A 23,608-nucleotide genomic window follows, 5' to 3' on the forward strand; every position below is an offset into this window, starting at 1 on the left:
GGGCTGGAGCTGCTCTCCTATGAGGACAGACTGAGGGAGTTGGGGTTGTGCAGTCTGGAGGGGAGAAGGCTCTGAGGAGACCTAATTGTGGCCTTCCAGGATCTGAAAGGGGCTACAAGAAAGCTGGGGAGGGACTTTTGAGGGTGTCAGGGAGTGATAGGACTGGGGGGCATGGAGCAAAACTAGAAATGGGGAGATTCAGCTTGGATGTTAGGAAGAAGTTGTTGCCCATGAGGGTGGTGAGAGACTGGCACAGGTTGCCCAGGGAGGTGGTGGAAGCCTCATGCCTGGAGGTGTTTGCAGCCAGGCTGGATGTGGCTGTGAGCAACCTGCTGTAGTGTGAGGTGTCCCTGTCCATGGCAGGGGGGTTGGAGCTGGCTGAGCCTTGAGGTCCCTTCCAACCCTGACAGTTGTATGATTCCATGATACAAGCCCTTTGCCTGGGCACTCAGGCTGTACACTTGATCAGCCTGCCAGATCTCATTCACCAGTCCTGCCTTCCCTTGTGTATTTTCTGATGAAAGGACCTACCTTGGACATGAAGATCTCCATCTGTGTCTTAATTACCAATGTGAGTCTGCAGAGTTCACTTTTCCTTACCACTCTGTGCTTAATTAACTACTGCTGCTGCTTAGGCAGGGAAGATCCAGGATGTTAGCCATGCAGAGTACTGGTTTCCTTTCTTGGGCAAACTCTGCAGGGAGAAAAGAATTGGCTTGTAGTTAAACACATTTCTTTCTTTTAATTGGTGACACTTCCAGTAACTGGAGCAGGTTTTTAACAGCTGCATCTTGCCTGTCTTTTTTAACCCATCCTTTAGCATTGTTTCACACCAATTCCCAGCAAGCAAGGGCTGCTTCAGCAGGCTGCAGCTGTGGTTGCAGCACAGTCAGGAGCAATATTAGCTCTGGTTCTGGGTGACGTGGTGACACTCTGTTTGCAGTTGTTGATTCATTTCCAGTAGCTCCAGAAATAGCCTGCCCTAGTTGTGCTGTGGTCTTTAAGACATTCAGTGGCTCTGAATGCAGGAGGGAAAACAACAGACTCATCCATCATTTGGGAAAGGGGAGAGGTAGCCTGGGAATGGCAGATCATAGAATCATAAAGGTTGGGAAAGACCTCTGAGAGCATCACATGCAACCCAACACCTCCCTGCCCACCAGACCATGTCCCCAAGTGCCCCTTTTTTTTTAACACCTCCAGGGATGGAGACTCCATCACCTCCCTGGCAGCCTGTTCCAATCCCTGACTGCGCTTGCAGCAAAGAAAGTTTTCCTCATCTCCAACCTCACCCTCCCCTGGCACTCCAGGCCATTTCCTCTCCCTCTGTCATCTGATCCTAGGGAGAAGAGCCCAACCCCCACCTGGCTGCAGTCTCCTTTCAGGGAGCTGTAGGGAGCAATGAGGTCTCCCCTTAGCCTCCTCTTCTCCAGACTGAACAATCCCAGTTCCCTCAGCTGCTCCTCCCCAGCCCTGTTCTCCAGGGGTTCTCACCAGCTTCCTTGTCTGTACCCCCTCCAGCCCCTCACTGTCTCTCTCATACTCTGCTGCCCAAAACTGGACCACGGCTGAGTCCAAAGGCACCATCACTTCCCTCCTCCTGCTGGCCACACCGTTTCTGATCCAGGCCAGGATGCTCTTGCGCTTCCTGACATCTGATTGTCTTGGTGAGATTGGTTTCCCTGCAGGTTTGTTGGCTGTGGAAGCTCACAGATGCACCCAGGGTCTGAGCTGTGCCGGCAGGCAGCCGCATGGACACTTCCCCTGCCACTGGCCTCTGCCCTGGCTAACAGGAGCCACCACGGGGCTGTTTGAGCCGAGACGGCCAGAAGCTGCGTGCTGCGGGCACTGCCGCCTCCAAGCCCCCAGCCGCGGCCGTGCGGCTGCTGGTGTCCAACGAGGCCCGGCGCCGGCTCCCCTGCGGCTGCAGCGGGGGCACCGCTGATGGGGGCCAGCCGAGCTCCGCCGGCGCGCTCCGCGCTGGTGCCAAGCGAGCCTCCCGCACCCCAGCGCCTCGCTCCCGTGCTCGCAGCACCGCGGGCCAGGGACTCGCCGCCCCGAGGGGAAGGCGGCGGGCCCGGTGCTGGCGGGTGGGATGCGGCTGATCGCCGTGACAGGCGGTCCCTGGGGCGGCAGGCAGGGGCTGTGCCGCGACCCCGGGAGCTGCCCTTCACAGAGAATCACAGAGTCAGCCACCTTGGAAAAGACCTCAGAGATCAAGTCCAACCTATTAGCTATTACCCAACACCTCCTGACAACTAAACCATGGCTCCAAGTGCCACATACAATCCCCTCTTGAACACCTCCAGGGATGGGGACTCCACCACCTCCCTGGGCAGCACATCCCAATGGCCAATCTCTGTTGCTGGGAAGAACTTTCTCCTCACTCCCAACCTAAACCTCCCCTGGCACAGCTTCAGACTGTGTCCTCTGATTCTGGTGCTGGTTGCCTGGGAGAAGAGACCAACCCCCACCTGGCTACAACCTCCCTTCAGGGAGTTGGAGAGAGCAGTAAGATCACCCCTGAGTCTCCTCCTCTCCAGGCTAAGCAACCCCAGCTCCCTCAGCCTCTCCTGTGCTCCAAACCCCTCACCAACTTCGTTGCCCTTCTCTGGACACCTTCCAACAAGTCAACCTCCTGCCTAAACCGAGGAGCCCAGAACTGGACACAGGATTCAAAGTGTGGCCTGACAAGCGCTGAGCACAGGGCACAATGACTTCCCTGCTCCTGCTGGCCACGCTGTTCCTGATGCAGGCCGGGATGCTCTTGGCATCCTTTGCCGGCATCCTTTGCCTGCCCCCACGCCTGCACCTCCCGGCCGCGCGGTCCCGGCGGAGCGGGCTCGGGGCGGGGCTCCGGGCGGGCCTGGCCACCCTCCCGCGGCCGAGCGCCGCCCCTGCCGGGCGGTGTCGCGGTGACGCCACCGTCCCGCTCCGCCGCAGCCCAGCGCAGGCCACAGCCGTCTGCCGGCACTCGCGCCGCCGCCCGCCATGCCCTCGGACCGGCCCTTCAAGCAGCGCCGCACCTTCGGTGAGCCGGGACGGGTGGGGGTGTCCCTGCCGCCACGACCTCTGGGGTGATACCGACCCCGTCCTCCCCTTCTCCGACCGCTCCTCTGTGGGGAGGGCAGAGGCTCGGCGTCGGCAGAGCCAAACGGGCCGCGGGAGGGGGCGGCCGGGGGGCTGCCGGTGCCGCAGCCGCCGCGCGGTGATGTCATCCCGGCGGGCAGCGCTCCGCGCCGCGGGGCTCCGGCCGTCTGCGGGGCCAGCGGCGCCGAGGTGGGGCAGGCACTGGCGAGGCAGGACGGGAGCCTCCCACCCTGGCGCAGGAGCCTTGGGCTGCTCTGAGGGTGCCCCCAGCAGCACCGAGCCTCGGGCGTTGCTCTTTACCGAAGCCTTTGCCGGTGTACCTGCCGGTGTCGGGCCTGGGCAGGGCTGGGGCTTGCCTAGGGAGCAGCCTCCATGTTTTACGGAATAACGGATTCGCCCGGAGCGAGCGTGGCTGGGAGGGCAGCTGCTGTAGTTGCGTGCAGGAAAGCCGTGTGTGGTATTTACTGAGCCATCGCCCTCGGCTGGTGTGCCCACCCAGGGGGGCGGTGGCTGGGCTGTGTAGGCATCCGGGGAGCTGGGGTGGCTGGCGTGGGGCGATGGCTACAAGGGGCTCTGAAATCGACAGGGTGAGGGTAACAGCCAAGAGGTCACCATTCATGTTTCACGCTTGCCCACGGTCCAGTCTTTACCCTTTTGACTGTCAGAGCACAATGACTGCTCATAAATCCCCTTCTGTGCTCCCCAGCATTAGAGTGGTCGTGCCAAGAATCTGATACCCCCTCTCTAGCCCCATCCCTGGAGGTGTTGAAGAAACCTGTGGGTGTTGCACGTTGGGACATGGTTTAATGGCTGCGGTGGTCTGAGGCTGACAGTTGGACTGGGTGGTCTCAGAGGGCTTTTCCAAGCAAAACAATTCTGTGATCGTTCTTGAGACCGAGAGGAGTTAATGTTCGTGCCATGCCCATCCCTTTGTTCAAAGGGCACCGTGGGGAAGCACAGCCAGCAAGGAGGCTACCACAGAAGGTATTAGGTTTGATTGTCAGACCTGATAATGAAATCAGATGAAACATTTACTCCTGTTTCACTTGACCTTTGCCAGCTTGCCACGGGGGAAGGTGGATGTTTCTGGCAGGTTGCATCCTGAGGGGGGGTTGCTTGGGCTTTACTGCCTGAAGAATGCTGAGATCGCTGTGCTCACAGCAACACAAAAAGGGCCTCCTTTTCTGTCAAATACTGCTGCAGTGAAGGTGAGGCTCTGCTTCCTATCTGAGTTTTAAAATTGGAGCTTTTCCTGCTGAACTGCTGGTCCAGCCCCTCGCTGCTCTCTTGGAGACTGTAAATATTTGGTCATTTGCTGGCACAACCCCTCCAGCCTTGACTCGCTTACCCAGCCTCCTCCTGCCACCGAGCCAAGTCAACAGTCACAAACAAGAGCAAAATGAAGTCTGGGTGCCCAGGGATACTCGCTTGGAACCCTGCCATGTGCTCCTGAGCTATATAGTAAAGGCAGTAAAGTCCTAAATCAAACCCTTGGTAGCTGCCTACTCTTCAGCCGGTGAGAATCAGCTTACTATGACCAGGAGGACTCTGGTTTGCTCTTGCGGATTGCTCAGACTTTGCATGAGCCAGGAGGAAAACAAAATCCGAGGCTCAGGGTGGCTGAGAGAAAGCAGGATTAAAATAGCCTGGGAGGGAAAGAGGAGGGGTGAGGCAGTTTGGTACTCCTTGTTTCGGTGTATTTCCCTCTGCCCTTTTGCTCTCTCAGCTGACTGGGCTGCAGAGCTCAGCCAGGAGGAGGGGAAGGAGGAGGCCTGGCAGCCCACGCAGCTGCTGCGGGTCAGGGCTGGCATTGCTCTGTTGGAGAAAGTAAATACAGCTTGTTTTGGTCTTTGAAGCATTACACAATGGGAGCAGGAAGCCATTGTTTACAGTGCAGTTGGAGAGGGCTGGAGGAGAGCATCAGCAGTGGGGCAATGCTCTCAGAATGGCTTCGTTTCTAGGGCTTCAGAACTTCCCAGAAGTGGGAAGGTTCCAAAACACCGGAGCAGAGGCAGTCAGGAACGTGGCTGTTGACAAAAGGCACCCAGGCTGCAGTTTCATGCCAGGTGTCTTGCTCAGGTCTTGCTCTTCCAGCCCTTGCTGAAGGTTCTGCTCTCCTCAATCCATGTTTTCCCTCTTCTATTTTGGAGGTTTTATTTCTCTACGAATTCCTTCTGCCTGCTGCTCTGCCTTGTTTTGTGTCTATCCTGAATGAAATGTCTTGACAAAGAGGGCTGGCAGGGGCACGCCAGGGGTTTGAGCCAGGTTGTGTTGAGGACACTGAGTGCTGAGATCTTCTGTGCCATCAGCGGCGAGAACGCGATGCTCTCTGACCTGCTCCGGTCCTCCGCACGTCTGCAGCTGAGCACCACGGTCTGGGTGCAGGGGGGCGAAATCCAGCAGTAACCATCTGCTTTCCGGTGCTGAACCTGACTGCGAGGCTGTCTTCTGTGCAGGCAGAGCCACTGCAGGAGTGCAAAACAATTCCCAGAAGAAAGCTGTGGTGTGTGGTACAGGAACAGGGCGTCCTGGCCGCGGCCGCGCCTGACGACACCGCGGAGCTTCCCGTGCAGAGCTCAGCCCTTCTGGGCGCTGGGTCGTGCTCGCACCTCCTACCGCTCTGCCACTGCCTGCTCGGAATTGGCTGCTCTGCTCTGCTCTGCTCTCCTCTGCTCTGCTCTGCTCTCCTCTGCTCTGCTCTGCTCTCCTCTGCTCTGCTCTGCTCTCCTCTGCTCTGCTCTCCTCTCCTCTGCTCTGCTCTGCTCTCCTCTGCTCTCCTCTCCTCTGCTCTCCTCTCCTCTGCTCTGCTCTCCTCTGCTCTCCTCTGCTCTGCTCTCCTCTGCTCTGCTCTTACAAGGCAGCCAGCAGGCTCCCAGCTCTGTTTTCAGGGCAGTGTATAACCAGTGCGGCTACACACTGCACACGGAGCTTAAACCTCGACCAGCTGGCTAGCTGCAAGTCAGCTGGCTCCATGCTGGTGTCCTGCTCCCAGTGAGACATCCATGCAGTGCTCAGCTGGAGCCCCTGGCTGGGTGACAGTCATAGAGGGCTGAGAGTGACAGGACAAGAGGCAATGGCTTTGAGTTGGAAGAGGGTAAATTTAGATTGGAGATTAAGAAGAAATTTTCTCCAGTGAGGGTGGGGAGACACTGGCACAGGTTGCCCAAGGAGGCCGTGGCTGTCCCCTCCCTGGAGGTGTTCAAAGCCAGGCTGGATGAGGCCTTGAGCAACCTGGGCTGGTGGGAGGTGTCCCTGCCCATGACAGGGGGTTGGAACTGGATGATCTTGAAGGTCCCTTCCAACCCAACCCATTCTAGGATAAAGGCAGTGTGTGGAGCTGCATTCCCTCTTCCCTGGACTCTGACAAAGTGTTGCCTGCTCTGGAGGCTCATCTCATGTAAGCCAGCTGTGCTTGTACTGCTTGAAGGACAAGCAGGGGATGAATTGTCTGCTCTCACACCATCCTGTACTTGGTGGAGTAACACTTTTGCTTGGTGGTGGCTTGGAAAAGCCTCTTGATCTGAGGGTGGTTAGGGAGTCAGCTCATCCTTGTGCTCTGCTCAGGGTATTGATGCTGCAGCAGTCGTGCTGCAAGAGCCAGGATTCCTCGAAGTGAGGCTGCTGATGCAGGCTGGTGCTTGGCTGCCTGTGTCCCCCAGTATTAGTTACTGAGGACATTGTGTGACAGGATTTGATGGGGGGAGGGCAGTTAATTGTCAGCATTAGAGAAAATCCTGGGAGAAGAACTGAACAGTTCTGGAAGGTGTCCAGAGAAGGGCCCTGAGGATGAGCAGAGGGCTGGAGCTGCTCTGCTATGAGGACAGCCTGAGAGAGTTGGGGTTGTGCAGTCTGGAGAGGAGAAGGCTCTGAGGAGAACTAATTGTGGCCTTCCAGGATCTGAAAGGGGCTCCAAGAAAGCTGGGGAGGGACTTCTGAGGGTGTCAGGGAGGGATAGGACTGGGGGGAATGGATCCAAGCTGGAGGAGGGGAGATTTAGATTAGACCTTAGGAAGAAGTTGTTGCCCATGAGGGTGGTGAGAGCCTGGCACAGGTTGCCCAGGGAGGTGGAAGCCTCATGCCTGGAAGTTTTGAAGGCCAGGCTGGATGAGGCCTTGAGCAGCCTGGGCTGGTGTGAGGTGTCCCTGGCCATGTCAGGGGGGTTGGAACTGGCTGATCCTTGAGGTCCCTTCCAACCCTGACAGTTCTGTGCTTCTGTGAGCAGACATCCAGAGCAAAGGCCAGCTAGCCATGGAGACCACAACTGGTACTATTTTTGTTGTTCTCTGTAATGAAAGTTGCTGACTGGCAGCCAGTACCAGCAGAGCCACTGTGCCCTTTGTTTCTTAGCACTTGGCTCACTCCAAGGACCTCAGATGTCCCCTTGAACCAGGCAGGTGGAGACTGATGAATCCAGCACCTGTAGGACTGGTCACTGAGCAGCCAGGAGCCACAGACAGGTCATCTCCCTTGGCTTCTGTGTTCCTTGGTCAGTCCCAGTGGGGATGTGTCATCTGTGTGCATTAGATCCCCCCACGAGGTGACACTGAACTATTTCAGACAGTGCTGAAGCAAAGTGCTTCAGTGGTGGATCACCGACATGTAAAGTGGTGTGTGATCATGAAGAACCAGTTAAAAGCAATGCTGAGTTGCAGAGACAACTCCTAGGTAGGTAAATGGTGGCTCAGGTGACATTGGGATGTGGTAGAGGTGGTAGGTGGTACTCCATGGGGGTGTGTCTGGCTGGGTATCTCCTCACAGCTGAGCTCAGCAGTGGTGACTGGTACTTAGAATTGTCAGGGTTGGAAGGGACCTCAAGGCTCAGCCAGTCCCAACCCCCTGCCATGGCCAGGGACACCTCACACTACAGCAGGTTGCTCACAGCCACATCCAGCCTGGCTGCAAACACCTCCAGGCAGGAGGCTTCCACCACCTCCCTGGGCAGCCTGTGCCAGTCTCTCACCACCTTCATGGGGAACAACTTCTTCCTAACATCCAAGCTGAATCTACCCATTTCTAGTTTTGCTCCATCCCCCCAGTCCTATCACTCCCTGACACCCTCCAAAGTCCCTCCCCAGCTTTCTTGTAGCCCTTTTCAGATCCTGGAAGGCCACAATTAGGTCTCCTCAGAGCCTTCTCCTCTCCAGACTGCACAACCCCAACTCCTTCAGTCTGTCCTCACAGCAGAGCAGCTCCAGCCCTCTGCTCCTCCTCGTGGCCCTTCTCTGGACACCTTCCAGCACCTCCAGATCCTACCTGACACAGAAGCTCCAGAACTGGACACAGAGCTCCAGCTGTGGTCTCAGCAGAGTGGAGCAGAGGGGGGGAATCCCCTCCCTGGCCCTGCTTGGCTGTGCTTCTCTTGCTGCAGCCCAGGGTACAATCTTACTTAGGTCTCTGTGACTCCTGGGGCACCATACGAGTGAGGGGGTCGTAATGGGAGAGGTCTTGGAACGGGGGTGTCAGCTGTGGTTCAGGGAGATTAAAGGTTGGACTAGACGATCTTTGAGGGCCCTCCCAACCTGGTGTTCTCTGATTCTATGGATCATGGGCAGGAGTCCCTCAGGAGGTCTTCAGGAGTGTCACCCTGCTTGTGTGACATCCTGGGGGTGACGGAATGGGCAGCTGCCTGCTTGATGTTCTGTGCAGGCTGCGGCACCTCTGACTCCACGCTCCTGCCTTTTGCCTTCAGACTTGTGGTGTCTGTAGGGCACGTGGAGGGATGGATCCGAGGCTCTTGTGCCTGGCAGGTGTCCCCAGGCAGGCCCTGCCAATCCAGACATGTCCTGGCCTGTTTTGTGTACAAATAGCAGTGCCCCAGGCTGTGCAAAGTCTCTCTGCATGTGTGCCTGTGGTGCTGTGCTTTCAAGCGTGGCTCTGTCAGGAGTGCCAGGGCTTTGCCTGGGGAGTCTGAAGTGCCCTGAGTAGTTCTGAGAAACTTGAGTGTGTTCCTGCTGTCTTGGAGGCTTGGAACTGTGAAGGTTGCCATCAAAGGTCAAATAAAAGCTAGAGGGAAGCCCTTGCAGAGGGCAGCCTCCCGCTGGCTTGTAGGGAGGGACCTTGCTGTTCTTTTTCCAAGGCTAATGAAACTGTGATTAAATGGTGAGCAAAAGAACAGCTCAACAGCTCTCTGTCTGCAGCTCTGATGGAAATATCCTGCATAGGATCCAAACATGGCACAGAAGGGGGTGCCTGTTTGCCTCCTCCCCGGGCTCAGGAGGTGTAGTGAGTTGGAAGCCCTGTTTTAAGCTGTTAGAACAACAGAGGTCCATGGCTCATGGCAGGGGTGGCACAGTTCTGTGCAACCAGAGAGCAAGTGGCTTGACATAGAATCACAGCATGGTAGGGCTTGGAAAGGACCTCCAGAGACCGTCCAGTCCAAGGCCCCTGCCAGAGCAGGGTCACCCAGGGCAGGTCACACAGGAACACATCCAGGTGGGGCTTGAAAGCCTCCAGAGAAGGAGACTCCACAGCCTCTCTGGGCAGCCTGCTCCAGGGCTCTGCACCTTCAGAGTAAGGAAGTTTCTCCTCATGTTGAGGTGGAACCTCCTGGCTTCCAGTTGCTCCTCATGTTGAGGTGGTAGCTCCTGGGTTCCAGTGGTACCCATTGTTCCTCATCCTGTCACAGGGCACCACTGAACAGAGCCTGGCCCCTTCTTGGCACCCACTCTGCAGATGCTTGTAACCATTAGTAAGATCTCTCAGCCTTCTCCTCTCCAGGCTGAGCAGCCCCAGGGCTCTCAGCCTTTCCTCATCAGCCAGGTGCTCCAGACACTTCATCATCCTCAGAGCTCTCCACTGGACTCTCTCCCTGTCTCTCTTGACTTGGGGAACCCAAAGCTGGGTGCAGCATTCCAGGTGTGGTCGTGTATTTAGACTCCCCGGTTTGTGTGTGGCTCTGTCTGGTCACGAGCTGAGCCCTCACACTGAGCCAGGTCCAAATGCTCATTGCTGGAGCCAGGCTCAAAGCCATGCTCAGACTTTGAGACTGCTGAACAAAATGAAGCTGGCTCCTGTTTGCCTTTTAAAATCCATTTTCAGGCTCTACTCTGGAGCCAGGAAGATCCAGAACCTATGCAAATGAACAAGACTGCAGAGATTCCTCTGCTGCCACAGAGCTTCAGGAGCCAGGCAGTCCAAAATCCTCCCAGGCACGGCACATCTTGTCATGAAGCTGTGACAACGAAATGGAGCCTCCTGCAGGCAGATCAGCTCCCCCTTCCTGCTGGGGACACCTTCCTCTGGCAGTGCAGGAGCAGGAGCAAGGACACGCATCCTATCAGACATAAGTGCTGGGTCAAGGCTTGGACTGGAGGATCTTTGAGGTCTCCTCCAGCTGAGTGTTTCCTGTGATTCTGATCCTGTGATACAGTTCAAGACAGCTGGGCCCAGTTCTCTCTTCAGTATCTTTATCAACAACCTGGCTGAGGGCATTGAGTGCATCCTCAGCAGGTGTGCTGATGATACAAAGCTGGGGGGTGGTGGCTGACACCCCTCAGGCTGTGCTGCCATCCAAGCAGAGCTGGGCAGGCTGAGAGCTGGCTGCAGGCAAACCTCTTGAAGGGCAATAAGGACAACTTCAGGGTTCTGCACCTGGGGAGGAATAACAGCAGGCACTGGGACAGGTTGGAGGCTGCCCTGCTGGAGAGCAGCTCCATGGAGAAAGACCTTGGAGTGCTGGTGGACATCAAGTTCTGCATGGGACAGCAGTGTGCCCTGGTGGCCAAGGGAGCCAACAGCATCCTGGGGAGTAGCAAGAGTGTGGCCAGCAGGGCTGGGGAGGTTCTTTTGCTCTCTGCTCTGCACCTGCAATCCTGTGTCCAGGTCTGGGCTCCCCAGTTCCAGAGAGACAGAGACCTGCTGGAGAGAGTCCAAGGGAGAGCCACAAGGATGATTAGGGGACCTGAGCATCTCCCCTGTGAAGAGAGACTGAGAGCCCTGGGGCTGGTTAGTCTGGGGAAGAGAAGGCTGAGAGGGATCTGATCAATGTCTATCAATACCTGAGGGGTGGGGGTCAGGTGGAGGGGGCCAAGCTCTTTTCAGTGGTGCACAGTAATAAGGCAAGGAACAATGGACACAAACTGGAACAGGTTTCAGCTCAACATAAGGAGAAATTTCTTTGCTGTGAGGGTGCTGGAGCCCTGGAGCAGGCTGCCCAGAGAGGTTGTGGAGTCTCCTGCTCTGGAGACTTTCCAAACCCACCTGGATGCATTCCTGTGTGGACTGCCCTGGGTGATGCTGCTTTGGCAGGGGGGTTGGACCCAATGATCTCTGGAGGTCCCTTCCAACCTCTAATGTGCTGTGCCACTGTGATACTGTGACAGTGGAGTTTTGATCCCAAGTTACTTGTCCTGCCTGGAGCACCCCAGTTTTGCAGAGGGAAGTAAAATATGACCAAGGATCAAGATCCCTGGTGGGCTCCTGCTGCACTGCTCTGCTAGGTAGCCTGGGACACCAACCCTCCCTTAGCAGCAGGGTCAGGGCACAGCTGGGCTCACAGGCTCTGCCCTCCTTCCCTGCATGTGAGAGGCTCCTGCAGTGCCACTGGCCTGAGAACAACCCTTCCAGCCCAGGGCTAGGCCAGCTGCTGAGGCAGCCATGGTGCATACAGCTGGTGGTTGGAGATGTCATGGAGTGGTGTTCCATGACAAAAGTGTTTCTTGGTGTTCACCTGCATGACTTGGCCATGTCTTCAGCAAAACCCACCCATGAGGACCCAGCTCCTGCAGGCTGTGCTGCTACCCAGCAAGCCTGAGCTGGCCTGCAGCACACACTGCTGGGCATTGCCCACTCCTGCTCTGGGTCTCCAGCCCTTCAGCTCCTCTGTCCTGCTGGAGCTTGTAGGTGATGAACACGTGGGAGCTGAGCTCTGCAGAAGGTGGGGTATGAGCTTCTGGCTGGCTGCTCCAGCTGGGTGCTGTGCCCTGGGTGCTTCTTGTCACTGTGTCCTTCAGCCTTCCTGCAGAGGCACTGCTGTGCCAGTGTCATGTGCAGTGCTGCTTGCTGCACAGCTCCTTGCTGGTTGGGACCTCAGGGGAAAACTGCATCACAAGAGCTCTGGATGCCATGGAGCATTGGGTAGGGGCAAAAGGAAACATGAGGAACTACATCTTCAGTTATGAAACCAAAGGCAAACAGCTCCAAATCTTCCAGTACCTCATGGAAGTGTTTTGGTTGGGAGAGACCTCTGAGATCACCCAGTCCAACCAGCAGCCCAACACCACCACTGCCACTAAACCATGGCCCCAGGAGTCATGGCCACCCATTTCATGAACACCTCCAGGGATGGGGACTCCACCACCTCCCTGGGCAGCCTCTGCCCATCCCTGACCACTCTTACACTAAAGAAATTTCTCCTCATCTCCAAGCTCACCCTCCCCTGGCACAATTTCAGGTCATTTCCTCTCCTATCACCTGACCCTAGGGAGAAGAGACCAACCCCCTCCTGACTCCAGCCTCCTTTCAGGGAGCTGTGGAGAGCATTGAGGTCTCCCAGGATTTGAGGTACAAATAATCTTGCTGGCCTATGGGGTTCTGCAGAAGAGAGGTCTGGCAGCTCCCAGCAGAGGGATGTTTTCCTCTTGGAAAGCTCAAAAGCTTCTGTGAGCTGCTAGTTTTGTAGTCTTGTGACCTCTACATACATTCCAGCCTCCTCCCAGAGGATGGCCAAGCCCAATGAAGTGTGTAAGATTTGCTGGAGTGGTTACAGAAGTGCTCAGTTTGTGGGGAGCAAACACTCCAACAGCTGGCCTGTGAGCTCCTGGTGGGTCCTGAGCACCTGGGGCTGCAGGGAGCAGGTGAGGGGAGTCAGGCTTGGAGCTGGTGCTGTGCTGGGGGCTGTCTGTGCAGCAGGGTGATTCCATGACAGCTCCTGGGACAGACAGCTCTTGCATTTCTAGGCAGCTCTTGGCCCTCACCCACCAGCTTACCTGCTGTGACCCTGAAACCCTTGGCACATCTGATGGGCTGCTGTAGGCTGGGAAGTGCTTCCCAGAGTAATGGTGCTCAGAGGAGGAGCATCATACAATCATCAGGGTTGGGAAAGGCCTCTAAGATCATCAAGTCCAACCCAACACCTCCATGGCCACCAGCCCATGTCCCAAAGTGCCACATCTGCTGGGGTTTTGAGCACCTCCAGGGATGGTGATTCCACCACCTCCTTGGGCAGCCTGTTCCATGCTTGACCACTCTTGCAGTAAAGGAGCACAGCTCTGGAGGGTCCCAGGAGGAGCACAGCTCTGGAGGGTCCCAGGAGGAGCACAGCTCTGGAGGGTCCCAGGAGGAGCACAGCTCTGGAAGGTCTCAGGAGGAGCACAGCTCTGGAGGGTCCCAGGAGGAGCACAGCTCTGGAGTGTCTCAGGAGGAGCACAGCTCTGGAGTGTCCCAAGAGGAGCACAGCTCTGGAGGGTCCCAGGAGGAGAACAGCTCTGGAGTGTCCCAGGAGGAGCACAGCTCTGGAGGGTCCCAGGAGGAGCACAGCTCTGGAAGGTCTCAGGAGGAGCACAGCTCTGGAGGGTCCCAGGAGGAGCACAGTTCTGGAAGGTCCCAGGAGGAGCACAGCTCTGGGGGGTCCCAGGAGGAGCACAGCTCTGGGGGGTCCCAGGAGGAGCACAGCTCTGGAGGGTCCCAGGAGGAGCACAGCTCTGGAGGGTCCCAGGAGGAGCACAGCTCTGGAGGGTCCCAGGAGGAGCACAGCTCTGGAGGGTCCCAGGAGGAGCACAGCTCTGGAGGGTCCCAGGAGGAGCACAGCTCGGGGGCGTCCCAAGAGGAGCACAGCTCTGGAGGGTCCCAGGAGGAGCACAGCTCTGGAGTGTCTCAGGAGGAGCACAGCTCTGGAGGGTCCCAGGAGGAGCACAGCTCTGGAGTGTCTCAGGAGGAGCACAGCTCTGGAGTGTCCCAAGAGGAGCACAGCTCTGGAGGGTCCCAGGAGGAGCACAGTTCTGGAAGGTCTCAGGAGGAGCACACACACACACAGCTGGACCTGGCCCTCCTTTGGCTCCTTCTCCTCCTTCCTACTGCTTTGAACTGTGGGCACTGGAGGACCCTCTGGTGGAGCAGTGAGAGCACTGAAATTCTCCTGAGAGCTCCAGGACTGCAGCAGCTTTGCTGTGCTGCCTGTTGTGGGTGTCAGTAAAGATGAACTGGGAGGAAAAGGAGTTAGGAGGTGTGAGAAGAACTGCAGAGCAGACCTTGGAGAGTGTGGGGCACCTCCTTGCTGCAGTCTCTCATGCTGTTGCCACAGGAGATGCAGAAATGCTTTGTCAGAGCATCAGCTGTGGTACCTCCTGTGCAGATCTGGGGTAGGGACTCTGCTTTGCAAGGCAGGGCTCTTGGGCTGCCGCACTGCAAGTGTGCAACAGGCAGAAGGGAATGGCTAAAACCTGGCCCTAGCTGGAGAATCATCTCCTCTGGAGATGCAGCCAGGAGACACCAAGAGCCTGAACTTCTAGCACTGAGAGCCTAAAGCTGTGCTGCTGCCTGACACTGATGGTCATGAGCTGCATTTGCCTGAGGCGGATGTAGGAATGGTTTTGGAATCTCAGAATGACCTTAGACATCATCCAGTTCCAACCCCCTGCCATGGGCAGGGACACCTCCCACCAGCCCACCCTGATCAAGGCCTCATCCAGCCTGGCCTTGAGCACATCCAGGGAGGAGACAGCCACAGCCTCCTTGGGCAACCTGTGCCAGTGTCTCCCCAGCCTCACTGACAACAATTTCCTCCTCATCTCCAATCTCAATCTCCCCTCTCCCAGCTCAAAGCCGTTGTCCCTCAGCCTGGCACTCCCAGCCCTTGTCCAAAGTCCCTCCTGGAGCCCTTCAGGTACTGGCAGGCTGCTCTGAGGTCTCCCTGGAGCCTTCTCTTCCTCAGCTCCCTCACCTGGCCCCTTAGGGGACATATGAAAGTTCCCCAGGTAAATGGGCACACAGTGCAGTGCCACACAGATGCTGTGAGGAATTTCCTCCTAATCTGCAGTTTAAATCCCCCCTCCTCAAGCTTCAATCCACTCTCTCTTGTCCTATCACACCACCAATCCTTATGTACTGGCTTGACTCACTTGGTTTCTGTGTCTGTTGCCCAGCTTTCCCAGGCAGGGTCACCTCTCCCTGCCTTGGGGATGTCTGGAGGGGCAGGGAGCCCTGATGGGTGGATGGTCACTGAAGCTGACATCTGACTGCCTGTGTCACTGCTGCAGAGTGCTCAGGAGGGGCCTGAGGGGCAGAACTTGCATTCCTTTGCCAGTCTGTGACTGGCAGGGTGGGTCCTTGGTCGTGGCACAGCCTGATGGTTCTGACTTTGCCTCTTTCCTTCCCTGCCTGCAGCGGATCGGTGTAAGGAAGTGCAGCAGATCCGAGAGCAGCACCCAAACAAGATCCCGGTGAGTTGCCATCCTCACTCCTCTCCAGCAGGCCTTCCTCTCTTCTCCTCATCACCCCCTGTGCTGCTGGGTAGCCTCCACCAGCCAGCCACAGAGGTGCAGGACTTTGCTCCCCAGAATCAACACAGGGTGCTCTCCAGTGCCTCGTGCCTGCCAGCTGCTCAGCAGCAGATCACCTTCTCAGCAGTGCAAACCCCAAGCTGCCTGCCTTGAGACCAGCCTCTGATCTGAGCTCAGATATGCTTCCAAGCTGCTGCAGCAGGAGAAAGCTCTGCACTGGTTTGGGGGGATTTGTTGTTGTTGGGTTCTGGTTGTGTTGCAGGAGCTACCTGACCTTTCCTGCATAGCCTGGTAAGGATTCCTCTGCACCTGCCCAGAGGAAGATGAGTGAGATGATCTTTGCTGTATTAGAGAATCACAGAATTGTTAGGGTTGGAAGGGACCTCAAGGATCATTTAGTTCCAACATCCCTGCCATGGGCAGGGACACCTCACCCTAGATCAGGTTGCTGAGAGCCACAATTAGCCTGGCCTTAAAAACCTCCAGGGAGGTATTGAGGAGACTCTGGTAGGATGACTCCTGCCACAGCCATCCTGTGCTTTCCCAGCACCCAGTGTTGACACAGAATCACAGAGTGGTGAGAGTTGAAAGGTTCCTCTGGAGATCACCAAGTGCAAGCCCCCTGCCAGAGCAGGGTCACCCAGGGCAGGCCATGCAGGAACACATCCAGGTGGGGCTTGAAAGCCACCAGAGAAGGAGACTCCACAACCTCTCTGGGCAGCCTGCTCCAGGGCTCCAGCACCCTCACAGCAAAGAAGTTTCTCCTCATGTTGAGCTGGAACCTCCTGGGTTCCAGTTTGTGCCTGTTGCCCCCTGTGCTGTCCCAGCACTGAACAGAGCCTGGGCCCTGCTGCTTGACACAGCACCTTCCTGACATGTGTACCTGAGACTGAATTGCCTCCAGTTCTTCCTCCCCTGTCAGACCTAATGTGCTGTCCTGCTCTTTGCCTGTGATACCCTAGCTGAGTATTTGCTTCTCTTCCTGAGAGGACTGAGAACTCAGAAAGTCCATGCTCAGGGCAGTCTGCAGTACCACAGCATGTGTGACCAAACGTGGGACAAGCTCAGGTTGCTCTCAATGTTGGGTGAGCATCAGCCTTGCCTTAAAATTGCATCCAGTCTCTCAGTACCAGTCTCCAAGGCCTAATGTCTCAATCTGCTCTGGGCACATTCTGTTCCATCCCTGCCTTGTTCTTAGAGCCACAGAACTGTTGAGGTTGGAAGAGACCTTTGAGATCAAGCCCAACAGCTCCCCCAGAGCTCACAATCCCAGCACCGCTGCTAAGCTGCTGCCACTGAACCACAGCCCTCAGCACCACATCCAGGCAGCCTTGAAACACCTCCAGGGATGGGGACTCCACCACCTCCCTGGGCAGCCTGTGCCCAGTCCCTGACCCCTCTTGCAGCAAAGAAATTTTGCCTCAAATCCACCCTGAACCCTGAACCCTGAACCCTGGCACAACTTGTGTCCATTGCCTCCTGTCCTGTCACTTGTTGCATGTGGGAAGAGACCAACCCCCACCTGGCTCCAGCCTCCTTTCAGGGAGCTGTAGAGAGTGATGAGGTCTCCCCTCAGCTTCCTCACTAACCAACCCCAGGCCCTCAGGTGTTCCTCACAAGACTTGTGTGCAAGGCTCTTCAGCAGCTGGGTTGCTCTTCTCTGGACATGCCTCAGCACCTCAGTGTCCTTCTTGGAGGGAGGGGCCCAAACCTGAGCACAGAACTCAAGGCATGGCCTCAGCAGTGCTAAGTAGAGGACAATCACATCCCCAGACCTGCTGATCACACCATTACTGACCCAGGCCAGGCTGCTGGTGGCCTTCTCAGCCTCCTGGGCACCCCCTGGCTCATCTTCAGCCAGCCATCAAGCAACACCCCGGGGTCCTTTTCTGCTGGGCAGTTTCCAGCCTCTCTGCCCCAAGCCTGGAGCCTTCATGGGGTTGTGGCCCAAGTGCAGCACTCAGCACTTGGCCTTGTTGAATCTCATCCCACTGACCTCAGCCCTTTGAGCCAGCCTGGCCAGGTCTCTGCAGAGCCTTCCTGCCCTCCCAGCAGAGCCTTCCTGCCCTCCCAGCAGAGCCTTCCTGCCCTCCCAGCAGATCCACAGAGCCTCCCAGCCTGGTTCTTCTTTTCATTTTAGCACAGCATCTTTGAGCAAAATTAATCCTTTCTCTTTCCTCTCTTCTGCCACTACTGTGGTGTCCCCATGCCAGCTCAGCAGAGCAGGACTTGCCCCTTCCAGCACCCTGAGTACCAGCACACTGTCATCCACATGGTGGTTGAGCACTGTTTTGAACATGGATTTCATGGCATTGGGCTGGCTCTGCACGTCCCCAGGGCTGTGGCAGAGCTGGTGACAGTGCCTGAAGGTTCTAGCAGGAAGGACAGACACCATGTGTCAAATGTGTGTGTCAAGGCACAGCCCCAGTGCCTGGGAAATGAAGGCAAGGAGCCAGAGCTCTGCATCCACATGCACTGCTGGAATGTGGTGGGAGAGTTTCCACAGGAGCAGTGTGGGGGGAATGTGTTGAACTCTCTAGGCAACATCATGACTTATTTTACCTGCCCAAACCCTTCTTTCTTAGAACACAAAGAAGGCATCCCCATGGTGGCACTGTGCTGAAGGGCCCTGGGAGCTCACCACACAGTTGTGGCACACAGGAGCAGTGGCTGTGGGTTTCCCATCCTCTGTGGAATCGGTGTGTCTGAGCTATCCTGAGGAGTGGGAGCAGTGAAAGCCAAACTACCCCTTCCTGAAGGAGTGCCTTGGGTGGCTTCATTGTGCCTTCTACAGACTGCTTGTTTGGGAGGACCTGCAGCTCCTCCTGGGCCAGCAGGGGCATGCTGAAGAGCTGCAGCCCAGAGCTGAATCCATCCTACTGGCAGCTGTTTCTCAGGCAGCAGGAGCAGTTGGTGCTTCGGTTCTCTTCTCTTGGCTGCTCTCCACAGCTGGCCCAGGCAGACAGGTGACTCTCTCCTCAAGGCAGCCTGCTGCTCACTGCTTCCCTCCTCTTTGGGTTTTGTGAAGCAAAGTGGAGCCTTCCCTCAGGTTTTCCACTTGTGCTGGTTGGATCTGTGTTTGAGCTTGGGGACAGCCCTTGGGGCACTGTAAACTGCACCTAAACCTTCCAGTGGCTTTCTCCCCAGGTCATCATCGAACGCTACAAAGGGGAGAAGCAGCTGCCAGTGCTGGACAAGACCAAGTTCCTTGTCCCAGATCATGTCAACATGAGTGAGCTGGTCAAAATAATCCGGTGAGTGGCATGCTGTGAGCCTCTGCTCACCCACAGGCCCTGAACAGGGGTGGGATGAGGCAGAGGCAGCTGCTGAGGCTGGGGACATGAGAACCACAGCATTGTGGTGTTGGGAGGCTTGAAGTGGGGCAGGTTCCTAGCACCTGGTGAAGGACTGTGACCTCTCCCTTGTGTGCTCCATGAGCTGATGAGGGGGACTCCACTTCCCTTCTTTAATTCTTTGGTTCAGACAGAAGAGGCCACCCCTCTGCTTTGCCCTTGCCAGCAGCGCTGGGAGAAAGGACTTTGCAGAGTCACAGAGTCACAGAATCACCAAGGTTGAAAGAGACCTCAAAGATCATCAAGTCCAACCTGTCACCACAGACTTCATGACTAAACCATGGCACCAAGTGCCACATCCAATCCCCTCTTGAACACCTCCAGGGATGGTGCCTCCACCACCTCCCTGGGCAGCACATTCCAATGGCTAACAACTCTCTCTGGGAAGAACTTTCTCCTCACCTCCAGTCTAAACCTCCCCTGGCACAGCTTGAGACTGTGTCCTCTTGTTCTGGTGCTGCTGGCTGGGAGAAGAGACCAACCCCTTCCTGGCTACAACCACCTATCAGGTCGTTGTAGAAAGCCCTCAGCCTCTCCTCATAGGACTGTGCTCAAGGCCTCTCCCCAGCCTCAGTGCCCTCTCTGGACTCCTTCCAGCATCTCAACATTTTTCCTAAACTGAGGAGCCCAGAACTGGACACAGGACTCAAGGTGCAGCCCAGGATGCAGGCCAGGATGCCATTGGCCTTCTTGGCCATCTGGGCACACTGCTGGCTCATGTTTAGGTGGCTGTCAATCAGCACCCCCAGGTCCCTCTCCGTTTGGCAGCTCTCAGCCACTCTGACCCCAGCCTGTAGCACTGCCTGGGGTTGTTGTGGCCAAAGTGCAGCCCCTGGCACTTGGACTTGTTGAATGCCATCCTGTTGGACTCTGCCCATCTGTCCAGTCGGTCGAGGTCCCTCTGCAGAGCCTTTCTACCCTCTAACTGACCAACATCTGCTCCCAACTTGGTGTCATCTGCAAACTTGCTGATGACTGACTCGACCCCCTCATCCAGATCATCAACGAAGATGTTAAAGAGGATGGGGCCCAGCACTGATCCCTGGGGGATGCCACTGGTGCCTGGCTGCCAGCTGGATGTGGCACCATTCACCACCACTCTCTGGGCTCAGCCTCCAGCCAGCTCCTAACCCAGCTCAGAGTTGCTGCTGTCCAAGCCATGGGCTGACAGCTTGGCCAGGAGTTTGCTGTGGGGGACGGTGTCAAAGGCCTTGCTGAAGTCCAGGTAGACCACATCCACAGCCTGCCCCACAGCCACCAGGCAGTCACCTGATCATAGAAGGAGATCAGGTTGGTCAGGCAGGACCTGCCCTTCCTAAATCCATGCTGGCTGGGCCTGAGCCCTTGGCCATCCTTCAGGTGCGCAGTTATTGCCGCCAGGATAATCTGCTCCATCACTGTCCCTGGCACTGAGGTCAGACTGCCAGGCCTGTAGTTTCCAGGTTCCTCCATCTGACCCTTCTTGTGGATGGGGATCACACTGGCCAGTTTCCAGTCGTCTGGGACCTCTCCAGTGAGCCAGGTCTGGTGGGAAATGATGGAGAGTGGCTTGGCCAGCTTATCTGCCAGCTCTGACTCAGTCCTGGCTCAGGAGGCTTTAGTTCCCCCAGCAGCTCATCTGGGCTGCTGGACACATCCTGAGCCAGTGGGAGGAGGTGTTAGGTGTGTATGCCTGGTCCCATGTGAGCAGCATTGCTGGGGGGAGGTAGGAGTTGCTGTCAGGCTGCCTTTACCAGGTGAGCTGACCCAGCTCTGCTGCCTTTGCCCCGACAGGCGTCGCTTGCAGCTGAACCCCACCCAGGCTTTCTTCCTGCTGGTGAACCAGCACAGCATGGTGAGTGTGTCTACACCCATCTCGGAGATCTACGAGCAGGAGAAAGATGAGGATGGCTTCCTCTACATGGTCTATGCTTCCCAGGAGACCTTTGGCTACTGAGGCCAGCTGAAAGGTGGCCCACGCAGACAGACGAACTGTGGCGCTCAGGCCCCCAGCCCTGGCAGACAACACAAGCAGAGGCTCACAAGATGGGGACTCTGCTGGCCTCCTTCTTCCCTGCCTCCCCTTCCCATCACCCTGTCCCCAAAGAGGCTCCTGCCATGTGCTGACCTTCCCCAAGCCCTGCCCTCCCTCTCATCAGCCCTGCTCCCTCACACCCTGCTCCCAGCTGCACACATCCCTGAGGCCACCCCCTGCCCCTGGGGCCTCAGCTCCCAGCCTGCCCTCCCTGCCCCCCAGCTGCTCTCCCTGTGCTGTGTGTGTGTGGCTGCAGCCTGCTGCCAGAGGCTTGGGCCGGGGAGAGGACAGGGCACTGTCACCTGCGCTTCCAGCGGGGGCAGAGCTGCCTCTCCTGCCAGACACTGCTCCAGGGCAGGAGGTCTGCAAAGCAGCAGCCAGCTGTGCCCTTTGCCCCCGAGTTTTAGTTGATTTTAATGACACCCATACCAGATTCTTGGTGCTACTGAGTAGATGTAGGCGTCTCTGTAGGGCTGTGGATAGTGTATAGCCTTTAGGTTTATGTTCCTGGGGTGGGGTTTGGTTTGGTTGTTTGGAGGGTTGCTGGTTGGTTGCTTTTTTTTTAGGGATAGGTTGGAAGGGGGGAGGGGGGGGTGGAATCTTTCCTGTATTCTGTAGGTAAATAAATCAGGCTTCATTGCACTTTAAAGAACCATAGTAGATGTCAGAGTGGAATTTACTGTTAATTTATACAGGTTTGCCATTTCCAGTGCTGCTTCTCTCTGGACAGCTGCCCCCCTGGCTTCTCTCTTTCTTCTTCTTCCTTTTCTTCCTCTTTTGTGGTTTTTTTTGGGTAATTTTTATTTAATAAACCCATGTCCCTCCTCTTTGTCTCCCCAGTGCATGCAGTGTGGCAGAGTTCGCTCAAGGAATGTGCCCCTTTCAGATTTGCTCTCTTTCCCTTTCTGTTTCTCATGTATTATACCAAAAATAAAACCCCAAACCCCTAATTACAAATATGTCTATGATGAAATCCCACCCAGCTGGACCCCCACAAGGGTATATAAATATATATATATAAATATATATATAAAATAAACATGAATTCAAGTTGTGTCTTGTAGGAATGTTCTGTTCCCCCTCTCATTTCTCTCTCTTCACGTCCCTGATACGTCCTTTGGGTCGGGCTGCTGAGGGCTTTGCACCCCAGCGCTGTGCCTGTGAGCAGCCAAAGCCTCAGTGCTGCCCAGGGCCAGGGTTTTGCTTCTGGCAGTGGCCTGCAGTACAGGACTGTGCTCCCTGCAGGTGCCAGGCTGGCCTCGTGGAACGGTCGTGGTGCTTGGAAGACAACTCTCTTGTTCTCCCCTGGGGCGGGAGCTGTTGGGTGGCAAATGAAGGCAGGAAGCCTGCTGCTGTATTGCAGCCAGAGTCCAGAAATGCAGAGGGCAGAGAATCTCAGATTCATTTCAGAAGTCCTTTCTTGCACCATCCCCAGCAGCACAGTCTGAGAGTCCACTTACAGCAGAAGTCCTGGGTGCCCTTAGCAGAAGCAGCAGCTAACAGAAGTCCTGAGCATGTCCCTAGCAGCACAGTCTGAGAGTCCACTTACAGCAGAAGTCCTGGGTGCCCTTAGCAGAAGCAGCAGCTAACAGAAGTCCTGAGCATGTCCCTAGCAGCATCCCCACACCAAAGCCCTGGCCAGAAGTAGCTAACTAACGGCAGCACAAGTCCCTAGCAGCCCTAACCCCCCAGGCTGTTCCTAAGCCCCAGTGAGTCTTGCTCAGGGTGCCTGTTTCTGTACTCTTTGCTGTCAATCCCTTACCCAGTAACCCCCAACCACACAGGTCAGCTCAAATCTTTCCCCCCCAAGAGCTGCCAGCATGTCAAGGAGGTGGCTTCTGCAGCATGTGCCCATCCAGGGTGCCAAGGTGAGGCTGTTGTTCCTGCCTGTGGTGGTTTAGGCTGAGTGCCTCCTGTTGCCACACCTGCAGTGTCCCGAGGGCCCAGGCCAGTGGGTGGACATGGGAAGCGAGGTCTTTCATCCTATAATGCCCTGCTCCCTATAAAACCACCTGCAGGCTGCTGCACTTCCTCTTTCTTCCCTCACTGCCCTATCTGCTAATGGAGGGGAGTCAGCTTTGAGGCCTGGCTGGAGCCAAGGCTGGGAGGAAAAGGGGGAAGGGCAATCTCACATCTGGCCAGCTGAGATTAGCCTAACAGTGGCAGTGGGGGGAGGGGGAAGAAAGAGCCCTGGGGACTTGGGTGTACCCTCAGGTGGGGAGAGGGAAGTGTTGGGATGTCTTTGGGTATGCTGTGGGATCTCTTCTGTCACTGTGCTTGTGGTTCTCTGTAAAAGATTCACTGCTTTTCCATTGAAACTTTCCAGCACTTTTCCAGTCCGTTTGTCTGAGTCTCCTTTTTCTCTGCCCATGGTGGGAGGGAAGGGAGGATCAGCCCTTCAGCCACCACACTGGCACCTGCAGGGTGATTGTTTTGCTCTAGGCAGAATTGGTCAGCTAAGGAATCCTGCACACTGCATGCATCCAGCAGCTGCCCTCAGCTGCTGCAACTTCAGGTGGCACATCCTAAGCCAAAAGTCAAGCAAGAAATCGCATTGGTCCTGCCCCACCTGCAGTGCCAGGATGAAGCTCCTCAGCACAGGCAGCCCAAAGGATGCCATGGGAGACACTGCAGGGCAAGTGAGCAAACACCCAGAGCAGGACCTCCAGCCAGGGGCAGCTGGAGCCATCCTGCAGCTCACTGCACCCACAGAC

The 23,608-nt window shown here is 56.4% G+C and overlaps 1 protein-coding gene across 1 annotated transcript; it reads left to right on the plus strand.

Annotated features, from left to right (window-relative positions):
- The first annotated feature begins 2,920 nt into the window (after nucleotides 1–2,920).
- On the plus strand, nucleotides 2,921–21,961 carry MAP1LC3A (microtubule associated protein 1 light chain 3 alpha). The gene is made up of 4 exons (XM_068149766.1): nucleotides 2,921–3,031; nucleotides 15,412–15,467; nucleotides 18,675–18,781; nucleotides 20,654–21,961. Exons 1-4 carry the CDS (start codon nucleotides 2,992–2,994, stop codon nucleotides 20,814–20,816), a joined length of 366 nt encoding a protein of 121 aa, XP_068005867.1. The 5' UTR covers nucleotides 2,921–2,991; the 3' UTR covers nucleotides 20,817–21,961.
- The last annotated feature ends 1,647 nt before the right edge of the window (nucleotides 21,962–23,608 follow it).

The sequence above is a fragment of the Melanerpes formicivorus genome, unplaced genomic scaffold (assembly GCF_026170545.1).
Source record: "Melanerpes formicivorus ecotype bairdi unplaced genomic scaffold, bMelFor1.0.p_v2 SCAF_19, whole genome shotgun sequence".
NCBI lineage: Eukaryota > Metazoa > Chordata > Aves > Piciformes > Picidae > Melanerpes > Melanerpes formicivorus.